Genomic DNA, 20,775 nt, shown 5'->3' with positions numbered 1-20,775 from the left:
GCCTTTACCAAGTATATTATGTAGGCGTTCTCTTAGATGTTGGGATTCAAAGAGGTGGGAGATGGTGGGCCTTGCACCCGGAGAGAAGCTGATTGTCCACTAAATGAGACTGGCAGGTCCACAGGGTAGGAAGAGAGCAGCATGAACCACTGCTTGTATAAAGCTTTTAAAGTGAAAATGATATAATAATAGGTCATTCTCTGTTTGATCACCATCATAAAATAGCTCACTGGAGGATGAATCTCAGTGTATCAAATCATTTAATTTTTTGTTATTTTTCTTAAAAAACCTACTTTCATCCTGCTGCCAAGAGAAAGTGTTTTTTTGTTTGTTTGTTTGTTTGTTTTTGAGATGGAGTCTCGCTCTGTTGCCCAGGCTGGAGTGCAGTGGCGCGTTCTTGGTTCACTGCAAGCTCTGCCTCCCGGGTTCACGCCATTCTCCTGCCTCAGCATCCCGAGTAGCTAGAACTACAGGTGCCCGCCACCATGCCCGGCTAATTTTTTTTTTTTTGTATTTTTAGTAGAGACGGGGTTTCACCGTGTTAGCCAAGTTGATCTCGATCTCCTGACCTCGTGATCCACCTGCCTCGGCCTCCCAAAGTGCTGGGATTACAGGCGTGAGCCACCGCGCCCGGCCTAGAAAGTTGTATTTAAAAAATGAATATGGAGTCCTTTTCACATGTGGCATTTCTCTGTGGTAAAACTTACTAGTTTTAGTGTTTAGACTTAACACTTGGTCCTATTGGTTAGGATTTTCTTAGTATATATCTACGTATGTATATATGTATTTATTTATTTTGAGACAGGGCCTCACCTGGTCACCCAGGCTGGAGTGCAGTGGTGTGATCATGGCTCACTGCAACCTCAATGTTCTGGGTTCAAGCAATCTTCCAGTCTCAGCCTCCTGAGTAGCTGGGATCACAGACATACACCACCACACCCAACTAATTTTTTTTGTAATTATTTTTTGTAGAGATGGGGTCTCACTGTGTTCCCAGACTGGTCTCAAATTTCTGGGCTCAAGCCATTCTCCCACCTCTGCCTCCCAAAGTGCTGGGATTGCAGGGGTTAGGATTTTAATTAGTGTTTATGTTTTTAACCTCACTGTGATCGTCTCAGTTTTTAATGATGTAATTTTTGTGCCTCTAGGCTTACGGAGTTCCTATGCTAGTCAGCATAGTCAGCTTGGGCAAGACCTTCGTTCCGCCGTGTCTCCCGACTTGCACATTACTCCTATATATGAGGGGAGGACCTATTACAGCCCAGTGTACCGCAGCCCAAACCATGGAACTGTGGAGCTCCAAGGATCGCAGACGGCGTTGTATCGCACAGGTTCAGGTGGGCCTCAACTCTGTTTACTGGTTTCCTGATTTCATAGACCCCACAGTAGAAGCGTTTTATTGAGATTGGGTTCCCTGTTAGAAGGAAATCATGTTGCCCATTTGGTTGTCAGATAGGCAGCTGTGACAGCAGATCAATAAGCAATAAAACAGGTTCATTTAGTACCTATTTATAGGTGATATATTTTTACCTTAATACATTCTCATCAATGAACATAGTGATTATACTGTTAATTGAGGAATAAGTTTGTAAAACTGTAAATCTGACTCTCCTCGGGTTAGATGCATATTCAGTATCAGAAGGAAAGCCTTGTTGGAATATTTCTTTGTAATTCTTTTGCCGAACAAGTTTTTGGAGAAAATCCATACATGAGTTACTTGGCCATCTTTGATTTAGCAAGCATGAAGCCCAAGTGTATTTGGCATTACTCCTTTTTTAATGTTGCATGTTCTCTGAATAGTTAAATGTAGATTGTGAAATAGATACCCCTTGTAATGGACTCAAACTGGGACAGGATTCAATAGCAACATTTATAAAAGCAGGTAGCTGGAGCATCCTTGTACCTCCAGTCCTCATGTTTATGCCACACCATCAAGGCTCATAGAGCAGGTGCTGTGGCCCGTGGTGGTGTGAGCTGCCAGGTCGTGCTGCACGGCTAGCTCATGGAGTCTCAAGACTACTTTTTTCTTTTTAATAAGTATCACAGATTTATTAACATGCTTACAAATGAACCCTAGGTAGCAATAATAACCCCTCAAAGGTACAACTCTAGAACACCAGAATGGAGAATACTGTATTTGAATTTGTTCTTTGCAGGAAACTGACAGTTTGATCCACTGAGGGATTTACCTTCTAATAAAATGTACCATTTCTAATAGATGTTAATAAAGAAATATTTTGCTTTTCCTTATGTCTGTAAATTGAGGAATTCCTTTAATAAGACTTAGAAATATATATTGTTTAAAATCTTTTTAATTGCCGGAAGATATGTACACAGTTACTGGAGGGATACCCACTGCAATAATTAGTAAAGTCATTTTAAATACAGTATAGAGTATCTTTGTAATAGCATCATACAGTAATTTAGGGGAATAGCTGTAGAATACTTTGATATATCAATCTTCTTTCCCTCTTGTGAAGTAGATTTTCCGTGTTATCATAATCCACAGGTCTAGAAATAAAATGTATAGTAGTCTCTCTATATCCATGGGGAATACGTTCCAAAACCATCAGTGGATACCTGAAATGGCAGATGGTACTGAACCCTGTATATACTATGTATTTTCCTATACATTCATTCATGTGATAAAGTTTAATTTATAAATCAGGCACAGTAAGAGATTAACAACAATAACAAATAATGAAATAGAACAATTAAGTAAAATAAGGGTTGTTTAAACACAAGCACTGCAGTACTGAGACAGTAGATCTAATAGTCAAGACAGCTGTTAAGTGACTAACAGACTAGTAGCATCTATAGCATGGGTACACTGGACAAAGGGATTATTCATGTCCCAGTGGGATCACAGCTGAATGGCACAGATTTCATCATGTTACTTAGAATGGTGTGCAATTTAAAACTTATGAATTACTTATTTCTGGAATTTTCCATTTGATATTTTTGGACAATTGACCACGGGTAACTGAAACCATGGAAAGCAAAACCAAAAGATAAGGATGGACTACTGTAGAATAAAATAAGTAACCTGGGTACACAAAGTGTTAAAATTTTGACGGTTTTAATTACTTACAAATTTGAATAAATATCTTGTATTTACCACTAGAATGAAATTAATAAATTTTGCTATTTTATCATTTATCTCTAAGATTCTTGTATTTCTCTCAGTTTTGTTACTGAACCTCAATGAACATACTATATAAGCAGATTTGTAGTTTCACTTTTGCTGTTTCTTGCTAATAAAATTAACAAAATATTTATGTATATTAAAAACTTAAGTACCCTTTTTAGCACTAATAAGGTAGAATTTTAAAATCTAAAAGTAAGCGATTTATATAATTGCCAAAAAATATAATCCTTAAAATCAAAAATGTTTTACCTTTTATTAAAGTGTGATCTCATGGAGAACATACTAATCTTTTTCAAAATGTTGACTTTCTAGTAGGTATTGGAAATCTGCAAAGGACATCCAGCCAACGAAGTACCCTTACATACCAAAGAAATAATTATGCTCTGAACACAACAGCTACCTACGCGGAGCCTTACAGGCCTATACAATACCGAGTGCAAGAGTGCAATTATAATAGGCTTCAGCATGCAGTGCCGGCTGATGATGGCACCACAAGATCCCCATCAATAGACAGCATTCAGAAGGACCCCAGGCGAGTACCAGTTAGGAGTCTCTAGAAGGCTACAGTATTGCAGGAGTCAACCAGTTCCTCCATTTTGACTTTTTTAAGTTGCTAAGTCTATTGTACTATCATTAATTCCATATGTATTAATACTTCCAGTTGTATTCCAGCTATATAGGTCATTGAGGTTAATTTCATTTTAAAGATAGATTCCTTCTTTCCATCCTTTCATAATAAGTTAGAGAAGGCACAGATCCATGGGATTATCTGCAGCATTCATCACTGAAATATTTCATCAAGACAACTACCTGGAATAGCCTCTTAGAATTAAACAAGGCTTTGAAAGATCAGTTTTCCCTTTGCCCTTATCCTGACCGACTTCTTGGATAACAGCTTCAAAAAATGGATTTGATTATAACAAACTAGAGAAAGACCCGTGTTGTATATGTTTTGAATCATAGTGGTCAACAATATATAACGCTTTTATTAACCAGGTCCTTTGAAAACACTTTCTGACATTTAGGAGAAGATAGTCTTTATAAGAAATTCTATCTAATAAGCAAAAAATATTTGGCAAATCATAGACGTTACCTCCTTCTGATTTTGTTTGGCCCTGTAGACAGCATTTTTTATTAAGATAATATGAGTCATTTAATACTTGATTGATGTTGAAAAACTGACCTTGTCCTTAAAGCCATTTAAAATATTCAGGAAATAAAGATATTTTGAAACTGAAAGAATTTTCATTTGTTAAAGAGTGAAATTGTTGCTAAATTTTAAGCAGCTTTAGTGTTATTTTAAGGCATGTATGCAAGATTTCATTCACTCTTCGCCCACAAATAGTTGCTTCACTGGAAAATTGTTATAATTATCAATTCATTTTTAGCAACCTACCAACTTGTTTTAATGAATGTGAATTAAAATGATGAATGAGGTTTTGGTCATTAAAACAAAATGACTAAAGATACTTTAAAGTTGAGTGGGAAATCCACTGCTTCACTAAAACCACTTCACTTATTCACTTCTATTCCTGAAATTCTTTAAGCTATATAAATGCATTTGGTTCTGCTACTCCTGGTTTGCCACCTTTTTGTCATTTTTAAGGAGTTTCAAAAATAACTTGTCTAATAACACTTACAGCTTGTCAGAGATACTCTTACTGATTTTGTTTTTTCAAATCCTCAAAATGACAAAGGCCTAAGGCACCCAAATAGATGCAGAAATTCCCAAAAGGGTTTTGAATTGTAGGTAATTTAGACCATCCCTTGGCTGGACCTGAAGAGAAAATAATAGCTACCTAGAAAGGCAGTGAAGTGTGATGAGAATTTTCGAGTTTAATATGTGTCCCTGAAGACTTCAGTTTTGACCTCTAATATGAGTTGATTCACTATAAACAAGGACTTCATGTATGATAATATACCTCAGCTATTCATAGTGTGATAATTTCATAGTCTAATGCATAAAACTGATGGCTAGCTTTGATTATGTGAAACTTTACTGATAATGCATTTCATAAGGTGAATAAGTGATTATATTGGTAGGTGCATTTATTCTAGCTGAAACTGGAATTCAGGTGACTTTGAAGTTTGAATATTTAAACCATAATTAAAAGCTCATGACAACTGTTAATTTTTAGTTTTGAAAATAGCAATTTGAAGTAATAGTTTTATTCACTTGTAAACCTTTATTATTAATGCTACATTACAGTTGGCCTGAAAAATTCTCTTTAAGACTGAGGAAGTTACTGATCTTTACTGTATAGAAGGAAATCTGTGAGTTTTTTTTATAGTTGTCTACTTGGAAACCAAATTTATTAATAACATCAATGATGCTTCTGAAAGGAGTAACATAAAAGACTTCCTGTGTATTCACGTTTCCATCTCAACTCATTTCCCTTTGGCCTAAAGAACTTCCTTTAGCCTTTCTTATCTTGCATTTCTGCTTGTAACAAATTCTCTCAGCTTTAGTTTATCTGAAAATATTTCGCTTGTTTTTTTAAAGGATTTTTTTTGCTAGATATACAATTCAGGATTTACAGGTGCGGATTTTTTTCTTTCAGTATTTTAAAAGATGTCATTCATTGTCTTCAGACCTCCGTTGTTTCTGTTGATAAGGCAGACATCATGTGCATTCTTCTCGTTATGTAATGTGTCTTTTCTTTGGCTGCTTTTCAGATTTTTCTCTAGCTTTCAGCTGTTTTATTCTGGTGAGCCTAAGTATAATTTTCTTTGCATTTAACCTGCTTGGAGTTCACTGAGATTCTTGGAATGTAGGTTGATATTTTTGTCAAAATTGGGAAATTTTCAGCCCTTAATTCTTTAAGTTTTTTTTTCTGCCCCAAACTCTCTTTTCTCCTTCTAGGACTTGGATTAAACACATAAGATCACTTTATTATTTCACAGATTACTGAATCTGTCTTCATTTTTTAAATCTTTTTTCCCTGTATTCTTGTAATCAAAAATTTTTATTGATGCCTTCAAATTTAGTGTTCTTTGTCCTATAGACTACAATCTATTGTGAAGCCCTTGCAAATTTGTTTTTATTTCCAATCCTTGAATTTGGTTCCCTTTATATATTCCATGTTCCTATGAGATTCTCCATCTCTTCACTCCTTATATACATCTTTTTCTTTAAGTCTTTGAACACATTTATCATAACCATTTAAAATTTTTCCTCTGATAATTTCAACATCTGGGGTGTCTCTGGGTCTGTTTCTATTGGTTGCCTTTTTTACATATTTATAAGTCATATGTTTCTGTTTCTTCTCATGTTTAGTCATTTTAAATTATATGCTGACTGTTGTAGATGATACATTATAGGGAATCTGGATTAAGTTGTCTCCTGTTAGGGTGCTGAGTTTTGTTGTGGCAGAGAACTAAATTACTGGCAGATCCTTTCAATCCCATCAAGATTGGTTTTGTTTATTGTTAGGTCTAGTTGATATTCCTTCTAAGCCTTAGAACATGGTCCTTACCCCTAAAACTTGGCCTTTGTGGAGTCTTGACTAAATTCCCGAGGGGTTCAGTGAGGTCTGCACTCTGACTAGGCTGGGAGTCCACATCACCTGGTACCTGTTCAGCATTGAGTCGTGCAGCAGCCACTCTCCACCAGACCTGTTCATGTGCTCTACAGCCCAGGGTACAACTAAGGACTTGCGGATAGTCCACACACAAACCCGGAGAATCACCTCTGCTTAGCTCCCTTGTCTCCAGTACTCTGCCTTGCACATTCTAACCACTTTGGCACCCACAAATTCCACCCGCTCCCTGCCTCAGCTCACTAAATCCCTCACATACTGCTTGGCCTCAGCTTCCTGTGTCTTGGTCCAGAAAGTGCCCCCAGGCAGAAAGCCAGGTAAACGTGGGACTCGTTGATGTTTCCCTCCTCTCAAGGATTATATTCTTGTGTTGCCTGTTGTCGAGGGTCTAAAAACAGTTTTCTCCTACATTTAGCTAAATTCACTTTTATAATTGTTTATGGTGGGAGGGCGAAATCCAGTACGAGTTACTCTATCATGGCTGGAAACAGAAGTCTGGGCTTAGGTTTCACTGAAGCAAATCCTGGCAGGCATTGATGCCATCCAGCCAGCCTACAAATTGATAGCAGTTTTTCCAGGGTAAATTTCTACTGAATTTTCATCAAGGTTGGAGTTGAAGCCAAGCAAGCCTAATTGCCCAGCTCTGACAGGAGCCCACCCTCGGGGCTGTCTGGCCCTCATGGCACCGGGGATGTCAGGAAATGACCCTCAGTGTCCCATTTAAAAAGGACAAAAATGTGTATTTGTAATGATCGTGAGTCATCAAAGAAAGAGTAAATCACACTCCTTGCACTCTGTTAATTACAACAGAGATTTACATAATAGGCTTTAGACAGATTTTCATGAGAAACGATTGATACAGTTTCAATATATAAAAGGAAAACTATTTGTTACCAGGAATTCATCTATTTAGAATAGCTCATTTTTTAGGGATGATGAATATTAATAAAACATCTGTATCAGAAGTAAAAATATATAAAATATTTTAGTATTCATCATCATATTTAATCATCACAACCAACCAGTGAAGATTGAAATATTAGTTTCATTGATCCTGTTTTACAATTGAGGAAACTGAACCTCCAAATAATTAATTGGTTTTCAAAATCACACAGAAATGGAAGGACCCAAGACTGAAACCCAGGCAATCTAACTCCATATTCTGTGTTTTCTCTGCTGTTATCCTGCCTCCCTTGGCATTTGCTGTATTCTTAATGTCTGTTAATGACATCATCATCCAGCCTGTTCACCAAGCGAGAAACTTCATCTCACACCTGACTTCAGTTTTTAGATCATCTGGCTGCTGTATAAAGAATGGATTGGGGGCGCAGGTGATAATATTAGAAGCAGAGAGAACATATAGGAAACTGTTAAACTCTTCTGGGCAAAATGGAGAAAATGAATGGATTTGGTATATGTTAAATATTTTGTAGATAGTCAACAGAACTTGCTGATGGATTCCGTGAGGGAAGATGAGGAAAAGAGAGAAATCAAAGAGAAGTCTATTTCGTTTCAAGCAGATGTGTAGATTCCTGTGCGGATAGTGGGTAGTCTGCATGACACCCATCTTTTTGTATTCTAGGGCATTCTTTCCTTGGCCACCAGAGTTATCATCTGTATAAATGTGACCATGTCACATCCTCTCACTCTCCTGCTTCACAGCCTTCATTCCTTATGTGTAGGCACACATATAGACCACCTGGGTTTCACTAACCTCCATCACTAATTACTAATCCTGAGTTCCTTATCTGTATCTAATGTTATTTTGATAGTGCTTACCTCATGAGGCAACAGTAAAGGTAAATGAGATAATGAAGGTAAAGTTCTTGGCACAAAGCCTGATATAAGTAAACTCAATAAAGGATAACACGTGTTATTGTTATTAAGACTAAACTTTTTAGTTTGGCATAGAAGACCCTGTAAATAGAATCATATCTTACCAATATTTGTATCTCCAGCACCATAGCACAGTAAGCATTCACTAACTGAATGTGTGAGGTGTGTGTGTGTGTGCACGCGTGTGTGTGTTTGCATGTGTGCCCACAGGTGTGGGATGATATGCCCCTTTGCAGGGGTCTAACAAGTTAATACATGGAGCCGTCCCAGACCAAGAGAGACTCTAAGGCTTCAAAAACCAGGCAAGAGAAGTAACACTCGGTCATTAATTTTAAAGATAATTTTAAAGGTTTACTCAGTATGAATTCTTTTTTTTAATAAACAACTAACTTTATCCTGTAATCAGAGTCTGCATATTTGTTGTTCTGTAAGCCATTTTCTAACAATCTGCTCTTCACATAATATAAGCACAAACTCACATTTAACAAGAATTCCAAACAGTACACCAATCAGATGACATTAGAAAATCCTGAAAATGGATGTTAGCCGAAAAAAAGGAAAGTATAAAAGTATATATACATAGCATGATTATATATTCATTGTTCAAAAAAATGGTATAGCATAGTGTTGGAGGGCACAGACTCTGAAGGCAGGGTACCGCTTCGCTGTTTACAGCCACGTGGCCAGGTGCATGGCCTTTCTGCCTCAACTTCCGCATCTCTAAGGTTGCTGTAAGAATAAATTAATAAATATATATAAAATGCCTGGAATAGTGCCTGACACAGGATAGGGGTTTATGAAATATTAACTACTATTTAATAATCCAGTTTTATGGAAAAAATTCCAAACCCACACGTGTTCACATTTGCACACATATATAGAAAAACAGGAAATGTCAGCAGTAATCCTGAATATAGGATGACTGTTCAAATACTTGTTTATAGTTTTCTGTGTTTCTGTGTTATAGTCAAGAGCAACCATAAGCATTGTTTCTTAAAAATCCTCAGGCCCACAATGTTTGTGATTTCTAGGCTGACGCCAGCTCTGTCTGTTCCCACCAGCCGTTCCTCTCCCTTCAGGCATGACATCTCACTTCGCTAAAGTGCACGTGTTTACCTGAGCCTTGCACCTGCAGATTTCTTACACAGGTAGAAAGACATAAAATTAGAATCAGGAGGAGGAACACTAGAGTGGAAAAGTTACTTATATTAAGAATTTTCTTTGTTCCCCTGAATCTCTTTCTGTGCATCTGTGCGTCATGATTTCCTTAAGATCATAAGCATCTGGGCCTCTGCATATGTTCATCAGGGGGAAAAATTATTTAGGTATATACTTTTTAGGATTTTTGTAACTTCCCATTTTTGTCTCAGCTGAGCTTTTTTTCCTTATAACAAGTGTTTTTGTTCAGTGTATTTTTACAACATGGGCCTTCCTTTCTGAAGCCATATTTTTCTCATGTAGGGAGTTTGCCTGGCGTGATCCTGAGTTGCCTGAGGTCATTCACATGCTTCAGCACCAGTTCCCATCTGTTCAGGCAAATGCAGCGGCCTACCTGCAGCACCTGTGCTTTGGCGACAACAAAGTGAAGATGGAGGTACAGGACATGGTGCCTGGGATGACTGGGGAAAACAATGCCTTTGCATTTAACAGCCACGTGCTTCTGTATTTAAGAAATTACCCAATGTAATTCAAGAGTCTTTTTAAAGGGATATTTTGATACCAGATACTCTTCCACTTAACTATGCATTTCAGTATCTCTCAGGAAAAACTAGGATACATATATTTCTTGGAGTGCTTTCAGCATTTTCAAATCGTATGTCTACTTCATTAGCTTATTTATAAAACCATGAAGCAAAAATCAATTTAACTTGCATTTAAAAAATATTTTTGGCCGGGCACAGTGGCTCATGCCTATAATCTCAGCACTTTGGGAGACAGAGGCTAGCAGATCACCTGAGGTCAGGAATTCAAGACCAGCCTGGCCAACGTGGCGAAACCCCATCTCTACTAAAAACACAAAAATTAGCTGGACATGGTGGTGCATGGCCTGTAATCCCTGCTACTCAGAAGGCTGAGGCAGGAGAATCACCTGAACCTAGGAGTTGGAGGTTGCAGTGAGCCGAGATCAAGCCACTGCACTCCAGCCTAGGAGCAAGACTCTGTCTCAAGAAAAAAAAAAAAAGATTATTAGGTAAAAATTATAGTATTCATTGAACTAGTGAGCTAATGTGTTTTATGGGATTCTAGTCAAATTGGTGCCAACTATAAGTTATAGAGGATTATAACCATCACTAATGCTGAACATACATGAATATTTTATTTCAAAGTTTTTTCGGTATTTATAGAAACATAGCAAGTTATTGGTTATTGGCTATAATTCTATATAACATACAGATTCTTTCTTTAACGTTTCAAGCCTTCTTCTGACCCACTGTGTTATATAAAACTGAAGTGTTTTTCATCATTTTAATATGCAAAACAGCATACCAGCTCCAGACCTAAAAATGAATGTAGTAAATAAAGCCCAGAAATACTCAAGTAATGTACTAATGAATTGACAAATGGAAGAAAATTTAAGGAGAGTAGCCTAGAGAACTCATTCTAGAAACTAAATAACTTAAGTCAAAAATTATTTCCTATATTGTCTCAAGCCCTGCAGATAGCTTTGCTATGTTTGTGTATTTGCACATTGCACTGCTGGAGTGAAAGCACAATTCTTGATGTGTGTTCTGAGGGCTGGAGGAGGACTGTGCCGCCTGCCGATGGACATTAAACCACTTAGATCTCCTGTCTCTTTTTTAAGCCATGAACCCAGGAAAAGTATCATCTAAGAGAGTGTCCTTAGAATTCTATTTTTTTTTTTGGAGGGGGAGGGACAGAGTCTCACTCTGTTGCCCAGGCTGGAGTGCAGTGGTACAATCTTGGCTCACTGCCACCTCCACCTCCAAGGTTCAAGCGATTCTTGTGCCTCAGCCTTCCAAGTAGTTGGGATTACAGATGTGTGCCTCGACACCCAGCTAAGTTTTTTCTATTTTTAGTAGAGACGGGGTTTCTCCGTGTTGGTCAGGCTGGTCTTGAACTCCTGACCTCAAGTGATCCGCCCGCCTTGGCCTCCCAATGTGCTGGGATTACAGGCATGAGCCACTGCGCCTGGCCTCTCCTTAGAATTTATAAAAGTTGTCTTACTTGGAATAAAAAGTAACCTTTGAAATGGTCTAGAGATAGTCACATCCTGTGATCTCTCCATAACAGACTTCTGTTTGATCACTGATTAATTGCATGTTACTTAGGCCTGGTACCTAATATTTTTCATTCTAGGTGTGTAGGTTAGGGGGAATCAAGCATCTCGTTGACCTTCTGGACCACAGAGTTTTGGAAGTTCAGAAGAATGCTTGTGGTGCCCTTCGAAACCTCGTTTTTGGCAAGTCTACAGATGAAAATAAAATAGCAATGAAGAACGTTGGTGGGATACCTGCCTTGTTGCGACTGTTGAGAAAATCTATTGATGCAGAAGTAAGGGAGCTTGTTACAGGTAGGTATAGAATGTGATCTTGTCCTAGAGGAAATGTTGAAAACAGTCAGAACTGTGCCCTTGTATAGTGGCACTATGGAAGAGTTGGAGGTTCCAGGTAATAGATAATGAGATACATATAGTGCTCACAACTATGAAGGCTGAGTATTATTTAGTCTAATGAGTCAGAAACTGTTTACAATGCGATCATCTCTATTACTATAAGTTATTGTACTTATTAATTTGTAAATATCAGCTAACAGATGTCTTTTTCATGGAGGACTAAATACGACATTTTTTACATGTATTTCATAGTAAATCTAGTTGTATTAAATAGACTCTCCTATATTATGAAAATAAAATACGCTTAATGGATTGGCAGTCTTTTACGTTAGTTCAGCTGGTGTCTGAGTGCCTGTTTGTATTCCCACATACTTTACTAGGCCCCAAGGATAGAAAGATGAATAAAACCCAGTGCCTGCGCTTAAGTCACCCTCAGATTAGTGAGGAACACAGGTGGTTTTGTGAGCATCAGGGAAATGTGCCAAGTCTCACTCAACAGAGGCACAGAGGATGGATAACGAAGTTCCCTGGGTGACATGAAACTGAAGTTGGCCTAAAGGATGAGGAAGCATTGGCTGGATAGGCAGAGGTCTTTCTAGTTACAAACTCAGAAACAGCATGGGATATAGTTCTGGAGCTACCAACAAGAGGGGTTGCTGTGTTAAAACTTAGTGAGGGCCAAGTGTGGTAGCTCACACCTGTAATCCCAACACTTTGGGAGACTGAGGCAAGAGGGTCACTTGAGGCCAGGAGTCCGAGACCAACCTGGGCAACACAGGGAGACCACATCTCTACAAAAAATAAAACTAAGTAGCTGGATGTGGTGGCACATGCCTGTGGTTCCAGGTACTTGGGAGTCTGAAGTAGGAGGATTACTTAAGCCCAGGAGGTTGAGGCTGCAGTGAGCCATGATCACACCACTGCACTCTAGCCTGGATGACAAGTGAGGCCCTGTTTCAAAAAAAAAAAAAAAAGAAAGAAAACAAGGCCAGAGAGAGATACAGTCTTCATTTAGGGAACTTTTTTTTTTTTAGAGGGAGTCTTACTCTGTCACCCAGGCTGGAATGCAATGGCATGATCTGAGCTCACTGCAACCTCTGGCTCCCGGGTTCAAGCGATTCTCTTGCCTCAGCCTCCTGAGTAACTGGGATTACACACACGTGCCACCACACCCAGCTAATTCTTGTATTTTTAGTAGAGATGGAGTCTCACCATGTTGGCCAGACCGGTCTCCAACTTCTGACCTCAGGTGATCCGCCCGCCTCAGCCTCTCAAAGTGCTGAGATTACAGGTGTGAGCCACTGTACCTGGCCCATTTAGGGAATTTTTATAAGGAACTTAATTGTGTCCCACATGCAGTAGGGACACTGGGGTATGGCATGGCCAGTTTAGGCCTTTAAATACCTTCTTCCAGCAGGCAGCAGGGTAGAGGATTGATATGAAGTGGGAGAGCCTGGGAGGCCTATGAATAGACCAACAGTCCAATGATAACAGCTTGAACTATTTCAGTGATGAAAAGGAAGAGTGGGGTGGAGCAGCCAGAGAAATATTTTGTGGTCTGGGCATGATGGTCAGAAGTGGAGAGTGAGAGAGAGGGAGGAGTGAGTAATGCCTGGATGTTGCAGTGCTAGTGGCTGGATTCAAGGATACTTGAGATTGAGCTGGAAGAATGGCTCTGCAGGAGGACACTGATGACAGCACTGCTTGTAATAGATAATTCAGGGAAAATACTAAGAATTCATTGACAAAAGAATGGTTACATCAATGGCAGTACTCTCACACAGTGAAACCACATACAGCGGTTAAAATAAGCACGTTAGACTATACATAACAACATAGATACATACAGCTTTAGAAATACTTGCAGAATGATAACTACAGAGTAATACTATTTGAATAAAGTTTTTAAATATGTAGATTGATATGTATATATGCACATGCAAATAAAGCTAAAATTTCTAATTGGAATAATAAAAATAGATTCAGGATAGGGGTTACCTCTGTGAGGAGGAAGGAGGAAAATGGGACTGGGGGTTGTATTCCAGCTCTGTTTCTTTAGAGAAATCTGAAACACATAAGACAAAATGTTAATATTTGACAAGGCTGGCATACCTGGGTGTTTGTTTTATATTTTCTTTGCCTTTTTTTCATGCTTGAGGTATTTAATTTAAAATTTTAAAACAACGTTTCTTCAAAATTAATTTCATTCCCCCCAGGTTTCCACTATGAAATCAAAGTTGTAGTTTCTGTAACACTTGGGAATGAATAAACTATCCTGCATCCAATATTTAAGGGGAATCAACTTTCTCATAAGATATTAATGTTCAAAATACAACATTAATATTCCCTTGTACTCTAAATAAAATACCAAAAGTAGAATATACTTTACAAATAATCATAAATCTGGAATGGACGATCTGCCTTCATGTATTTTGACTATTAATGCTTTAGCGCTTCTAAATTAGCACTCCCACTTTCTGAAATGCTTTTGAGGCATCTCACCAAAAAGAAAATTATAATTATTTTTGCTTACATGTACATGTAGCTATAAAATGAAAATTAGAGCAAGCTAAACAGAATTAAGAAAAAATAAAAATGTAGCTATGTTCATCCTAGAAGTCAACACAGTCACTGTGATTACGCCCACAAATTTACCCTAAGCCTACTGTTAGGGAGGCATAGAAGAGACAGAATCATTTGCAGTACATGAGTGCTTTCCTGCTTTTTCTGATGTTTCTCTTCCCATCACTTTGAACTTCCTGTGTCATGTCCAGTTGTCTTCCCATAGTAACACCATGCAGCCACAGGGCTGCAGACGATCGTGTGCGCTGCTCCCTGAGAGAGCAGTGGCGATCCAGGGACAAATGACATGGAAAACGCATCTTCTCCTCAAATTTAACTGGCCAGGTTGATCATGACTTGATCCTTACATCCTTAATGTGAAGCTTTTTCCTGCTTTTCTGTCCTCTCCTAGGAGGAATGAGTCTTTTCTGAATTTCTGTTTGAGTTTTTTCCCTGGGAGAGACTATTACAGTGCCTTTCCTGAGCTGAGCTCAAGGAATTTGTAAGATTTAGTGTTAAACAGGAAGAAAAGTACATGATTGTGTGCTCTTTTTTTCTTTACATTTAAAAATAAGTCAAAATTACTTTAAGTAGAGCCCGACTTTACTACCAAGGGCTTTTATGTACTAGGTTACCTAGAGCACACTCTGGAATTGAGTGCTAATTTAGATGCTTTCCTCCTTATTTTATTGAGAACATAAGATGTTTTAAGACATGGACCTTGGCCTTGAAAAGAGGATATAAGTGTTTTCTAATTCAAAAAGAGCTATTTTCCTAATAGATCATATCACTTCTAATGTAAAACTAAGAAGTACCTCTGATATTTCTCTTGAAAATATCTGCCGGTAGCTTTTAGGCTATAAGAAACAATTTTTTGCCATGCTTATAGAGTAGGAGACATTAAGAATTGCTTTATAACTATATACTGTTACCACTAATCATTTATTTTGACATGTGGACTGATTATCAAATGTTTTCTTCAAAACATTGAAATGAGAGTGGTCAGTGGGTAAACACTTCATGCAATTGCCATAACTAAAGTAGGTTGGACCAGAAGACTTCAGAAATGAGTTTCCAGTTCAAAAAGCCAAATGGCAGCTGTGTTTGATTTATACCTAAACATTGTCTAACTAACATGAAACAAGTCACAATATAAATCTAGCATAGTTTCTTTTTTTGTGTGTGTACATGTATTTATAGTCTAAGCTTTATACAGACAGCAAAATTGCTCACATTTCCCAGTCCTACAATTTAGTGGTACCAACCTTAACTGATGTTCAGTATTATTTTAAGAGTGATTGATCCTTGATACATATTAAAGCATGAAAACATCAAGAGATGCTTGAACTCTTATTTCATTAACTCTTCCTCACATCAAATGCTCAAGCTGTCTTTAATTGTAGAACCACAGGGTTGGGGGAGACCTCAGAACTCATTTTGTTCAATCATCCATCCAGTGCATGAATCTCCTGTACAGTTTCCATACAAAGTAGCCGCCATCACGTGCATGAACCCACAGTACAGGAAGCTCATTACCTGGTGGGGTTAAGTCTGGACAACAAAGTTATCCAGAAAGCAGCAAGAAGATACCTGATATAACTTGAAAAGGCAAAAACTACAGACCCTCAGGAGGTCATTTTTGCATAGGAATGGCCCTACAAAAAGACCAGTTCTGCCCTAGATCCAGCCACCAGCACTCCTAACCAAGGAAGTAAGCCCCCAGTCTGAACTGTCGTTAAAGCACGTCTGCTCCGAACTCAGGCTGTAAGGTGCTATGTGACCGTGTCACCCAGCATTCCCCATCAGGTGCCCATCTCCTATAAAGTCCCCTTTGAAAACAGAACATTAGCCTTAGATTTTAGTGTTCTACTAGTATCATTCACAAATACCATGGCTAGCCTTGCACGGTGCTTGGCCTTTCTAGGTACGGTCCACACATTCCTAAGTGAAAATTATAGTCAACTTAGGATCATGAAATGTTAAAATACAGTGAACCATTGTGTTCCAAATATTATATAATTTGAAAAAACTACTATCCCCTTGAAACTAGGAATTCTTTAATTCTTAAGTAATTCAACCCAGTGATTAATCCAGCCTTTTTTTTCTAGTTCCCTTTGTTTCATTTTGGCAGTTTTTACTGTACTTAAGTGGAGAAATTTTAGCTGTTTTTTATAAAGATGCCTTGCCTTTGCTTTAAACACAATAACTGCCCAGGGCCTATATTTTTGGCCACATCTTTGTTTTCAGAGGGAAAAAAGGATTTTTCTTCAAATGTATTTTCCCAAGACAATATGGCTGTCATTGTTAATTAAAATGGTTATCTAGTATGTAACATGATTCTTGTGTTTTCTTCATTGTGTTGAACATTTTCCAGTTGAAACCTAATGAGCTCTTCTTTTAGTAAGTGCTGATATATGTGAGTGCTTAGTGTAATTTTTCTTTTATTCCAAAAGTATTTTTTGCTGTTGTTGTACTTAAACTTGAAAGCTGGATGAAGTATGGTTGTTCCCCAGTTTGGTTATAAAATGAATGTCTACTAGGCCACAAAGTATGGAGGGAAAATGGGAACATCTTGTCACTAAAAAAGGTATGTTGAACTCATTTGTTCAAGATAATTAAATAGTGTTTCTAAGCTAGGAAATATGAGTTTCAAGTTATTGAGCATCCTGAAAACATCATTTTTTAAAACTATAGACATTGAAGATATTGCGCAGAATCTGGAGGCCGGCTTTTTAATGTACATACCAGATGTCCCAAACTGTCACACTTCTATTACCCTCTTAAATACCAAAAAGTAGCCTTTGTTCTTCAGTAATAATAGACTGTGTTCATATGACTGCTACATGTATATTTCTTCCAATTTAGTAAGTGATTATTCGTCCATATAGCTAAGTAAAATATTTCCACTGTTTATTGTGAAATGTTTGGATGCCAGCAATGGATTCCAGACACTGCAGAACATGAAATGAAGCGTATTGTTTTCCTGATCATTAGCTCCATATTTCTAATTCGATGATAAATTAATAAGAAAATAATAGTTGTAACTAAGGAAGGGTAGATGGGCCAGGCTAAGGTTTAACAAAGGGCAGAACAGTCTGTCAAGAATTAGTCTTATATACTATAAAAAGCAGAAGCTTAGTGGACATGCCTTTTGGACGATTACTTGCCGTTACAGGATGAAAACAATTTACAAAGCATGTCCCCTTAGCCTAATTAATATGCCTTCAAAACAGGTCATTTATGCTCTGGTCCAGAGAGGAGTCAGTCTGTTACTTTCTATCCTACTGTTATGGGCCACTAGGGCTGTTAGAAGCTATGTGGGTCATTTTTAGAAATCTAGCAACATCTCCTCCCAATTCCCAGCCCAAATCAGTAAGGATCCATATCATTTGGTCCACTTTCTAAAACATAGCTGGGCGCAGTGGCTCGCACCTGTAATCCCCACACTTTGGGAGGCCAAGGAAGGCAAATCACTTGAGGTCAGGAGTTCAAGACCAGCCAGGCCAACATGGTGAAACCCCATCTCTACTAAAAATACAAAAATTAGCCGGGTGTGGTGGCACATGCCTGTAATCTGGCTACTAGAGAGTCTGAGGCAGGAGAATCGCTTGAACCTGAAAGGCGGAGGTTGCAGTGAGTCGACATCGCACCACTGCACTCCAGCCTGGGCGACAGAGACTCTGTCTCAAAAAATAAATAAAACAATAACAACAGAAACAGATTCCCTTATTTACTGAACATTTCAAACCCTGAAAATGTGTAATGAGAAATGACAAATTTTTAAAAGTTTAATTGCTAAGAAGACAAAAAAAGTCTATTATAAATAGACCAATTCTCAATTGGTAGAGAACTTTGAGCTGGAAAGAACCCTAAAGAAATCTCCTGTCTACCCCTGTTATTACAGATTAGAAACCGAAGTCCAGGAAGGTTGAGCAGGCAAGTCTCCAGGCTGAGTTCCTGATGTCCAGGCTGGAGGTGTTTCTTCCCTGACCCTTTCCCTGCCTACCCTGGCCACTGAGAAGGGCTGAACAGGAGCTAAATCTGGAGGGTACAAGTGTTATTTCCCTTGTTCTTTAAGACTACCACCAAAAAGGGAAAAGAAAAAAAGCCCCACAATAAACTTTACTCTCTGAATTTTACCCAGGACCATAGAGAAATATCCCTGAATTTCACCACTAGCACTATAATATCAAACTAGTGATCAAGTATAATCATAAAGCTTCAGTTTGCTTAGGAAACCTATGAAACGTGATTTTAGGTCTTGTGAGTATTTCAAGATTTATAGTTTTGAGTATGAAAAGATTCAACTCTCTAAGTGGAATATGACCCTATATTTTGAGTGTAGGCTTCCGAGTGCCAAGCACAAGGAGGCAGTCAAGTAGGGAGTCTCAAAAGGTCACTTATAAGACTTGGGTATTCAAACATCAGTCAGAGTGGAACTTCTCAGCAAAAGAGAGGCCCTGTAATGACATGCTCCCTCAGTTGACTAGACAGCCTACAAATGCAAGAAAGGTGGGAATATGGAGACCCCAGGCCAGGTCCTGCAAATGCTCTGCAGTTTCTGAGTATGATGCTCTATAGCTTACAGCTGGAGGCACCTTTGTCTCTAAGCTTCTGCCAGCACCAGACAACTGGGTTGAAGATCTAGTGCAGTTACAGATGAGCAAATGTGTTCCTGGAACATGTAGGTCAGCTGTGGAATATATGACTTCAGTGACAGTTTCTTGGGCAAATCTCTATGATAGTGTAACTGTGACAGTGTAAATGACCTAATTCTGTGTCACGCTGAAATAACCTGCAGAACAAGGGTGGCCAGGGCCGCTGCCCCAACTGCCGTTTCTGCCCCAGAAGGATTCTCTAATTTCCTTTCATGTGACCTGTTCCCTTTTATTAGCTCTGCTCCAACAGAAGGAGCCACTCTGTGTGTCCCATATGGGCAATTCTCAGTCAGCATTTCTGAATAGTAAGCTTATTTATTTTCTGTAGAAATGCCTTTCCAGGGAACATAGAACTGTATAACTACATTATGTCATTAATCCTCAAAACATACCCATGAAGTGGTAAAATTACCTAGAATAAAGAAGAATACATTAAAATGCAAATATGATTCTGTAAATGGATCTCTAAAAATTGGTAGATCTTTTCAAAGGTGCTGTGATCCACCCTTTTGCCTGCAAAATCGCAGAGACTCGGGCTAACCCTTATATTCTCTAAAGGCACCAAAGATCTATCTTGTCCCAACTGGGGACAAATTTCAACAGCAGGAATGATCCCCTTCAAATGGAATATGCAGGCTGGGGCCCCTGTGTGCAGCCTCTGTGGCCAGCCCAGTTCCTTACTTCCACACAGCTCCCTCCTAGGAAGCATCTTGCCCTCAGACCACCTGAGCACCCACTTCCCACTGCGCTGAAAGCTGAGATGGTGGTGTTCCGAGCACAGCTGGACCTGAGTGAGCTCCCCCATGCCCCATGAGGATTATGCATCTGCTGTGCAGGAAATCCCAGGGAACACAGGGGTGAGCAAGGCAGGCCTGTCCACCACCTGCAGTGCTCTGTGCCAGCCAGCAGGGAGTGCAGCAGCCAGCCTCTCATGCTTTGGGGCAGGAAGGAGAAAGCCTCAAGCCACACCTATAGACCAGGAGCCTCACTGCATGGAGGGGTCACTGCACAGGTTTCAGGAACTCTGCTCAGATAATGGCATCTTAGAAACTCTGGGAATGGCTATGTACCACCACGACTTGTTTTCCTCAGAATTTATCCAGAGAAAGGTATTTTTCTATAACTGGGGATAGTAGTTTTATCCCTGTCTCGTAATTATTTTCCCATTATTTCAGTTTCACTTAGATTTCATAATTTATTGACAGCCTTCAGCCCTGTTAGAAAGCTTGGGCAATTGATTAGCCCAGCAGACATTTTTATGGCATTGATTCTCCCCACCACCCCCTTGACTTCCTCATTTCTGTTAACAGCACCATATTTTCACACGTATTCAAACTGCTGGCTTACCTGTGACACCACCTTCAGTTTGCATCTGGCTCCAAATTCTCACTACAGGCACTTCCCTTCCCTTTTGGCCTCCTGCCTCCTCCATCCTGTCCTGTGAAATAGGCTCTGCTC

General features: G+C 38.9%; 1 protein-coding gene across 16 annotated transcripts in view; it reads left to right on the top strand.

The window, feature by feature from the left end:
• The window catches only part of PKP4 (plakophilin 4), a 227,894-nt gene that overhangs the window by 177,182 nt on the left and 29,937 nt on the right, over positions 1-20,775 (top strand). For 10 of the 16 annotated variants that reach the window (XM_032755646.2, XM_032755650.2, XM_032755641.2 and 7 more), the window contains 4 exons: positions 1,149-1,337; positions 3,461-3,680; positions 9,985-10,117; positions 11,842-12,055. In XM_032755646.2, the coding sequence (XP_032611537.1) occupies positions 1,149-1,337; positions 3,461-3,680; positions 9,985-10,117; positions 11,842-12,055 (756 nt within the window). Of the gene's footprint in view, positions 1-1,148; positions 1,338-3,460; positions 3,685-9,984; positions 10,118-11,841; positions 12,056-20,775 lie in introns of all 16 variants that reach the window. The other 6 variants (XM_032755648.2, XM_032755651.2, XM_032755643.2 and 3 more) reach the window with 2 other exon arrangements.

Source organism: Hylobates moloch, unplaced genomic scaffold (genome assembly GCF_009828535.3).
Source record: "Hylobates moloch isolate HMO894 unplaced genomic scaffold, HMol_V3 SCAFFOLD_1, whole genome shotgun sequence".
NCBI lineage: Eukaryota > Metazoa > Chordata > Mammalia > Primates > Hylobatidae > Hylobates > Hylobates moloch.
The sequence above is the reverse complement of the archived record's forward strand: the minus strand, read 5'-3'. Positions and strand labels throughout refer to the sequence as shown.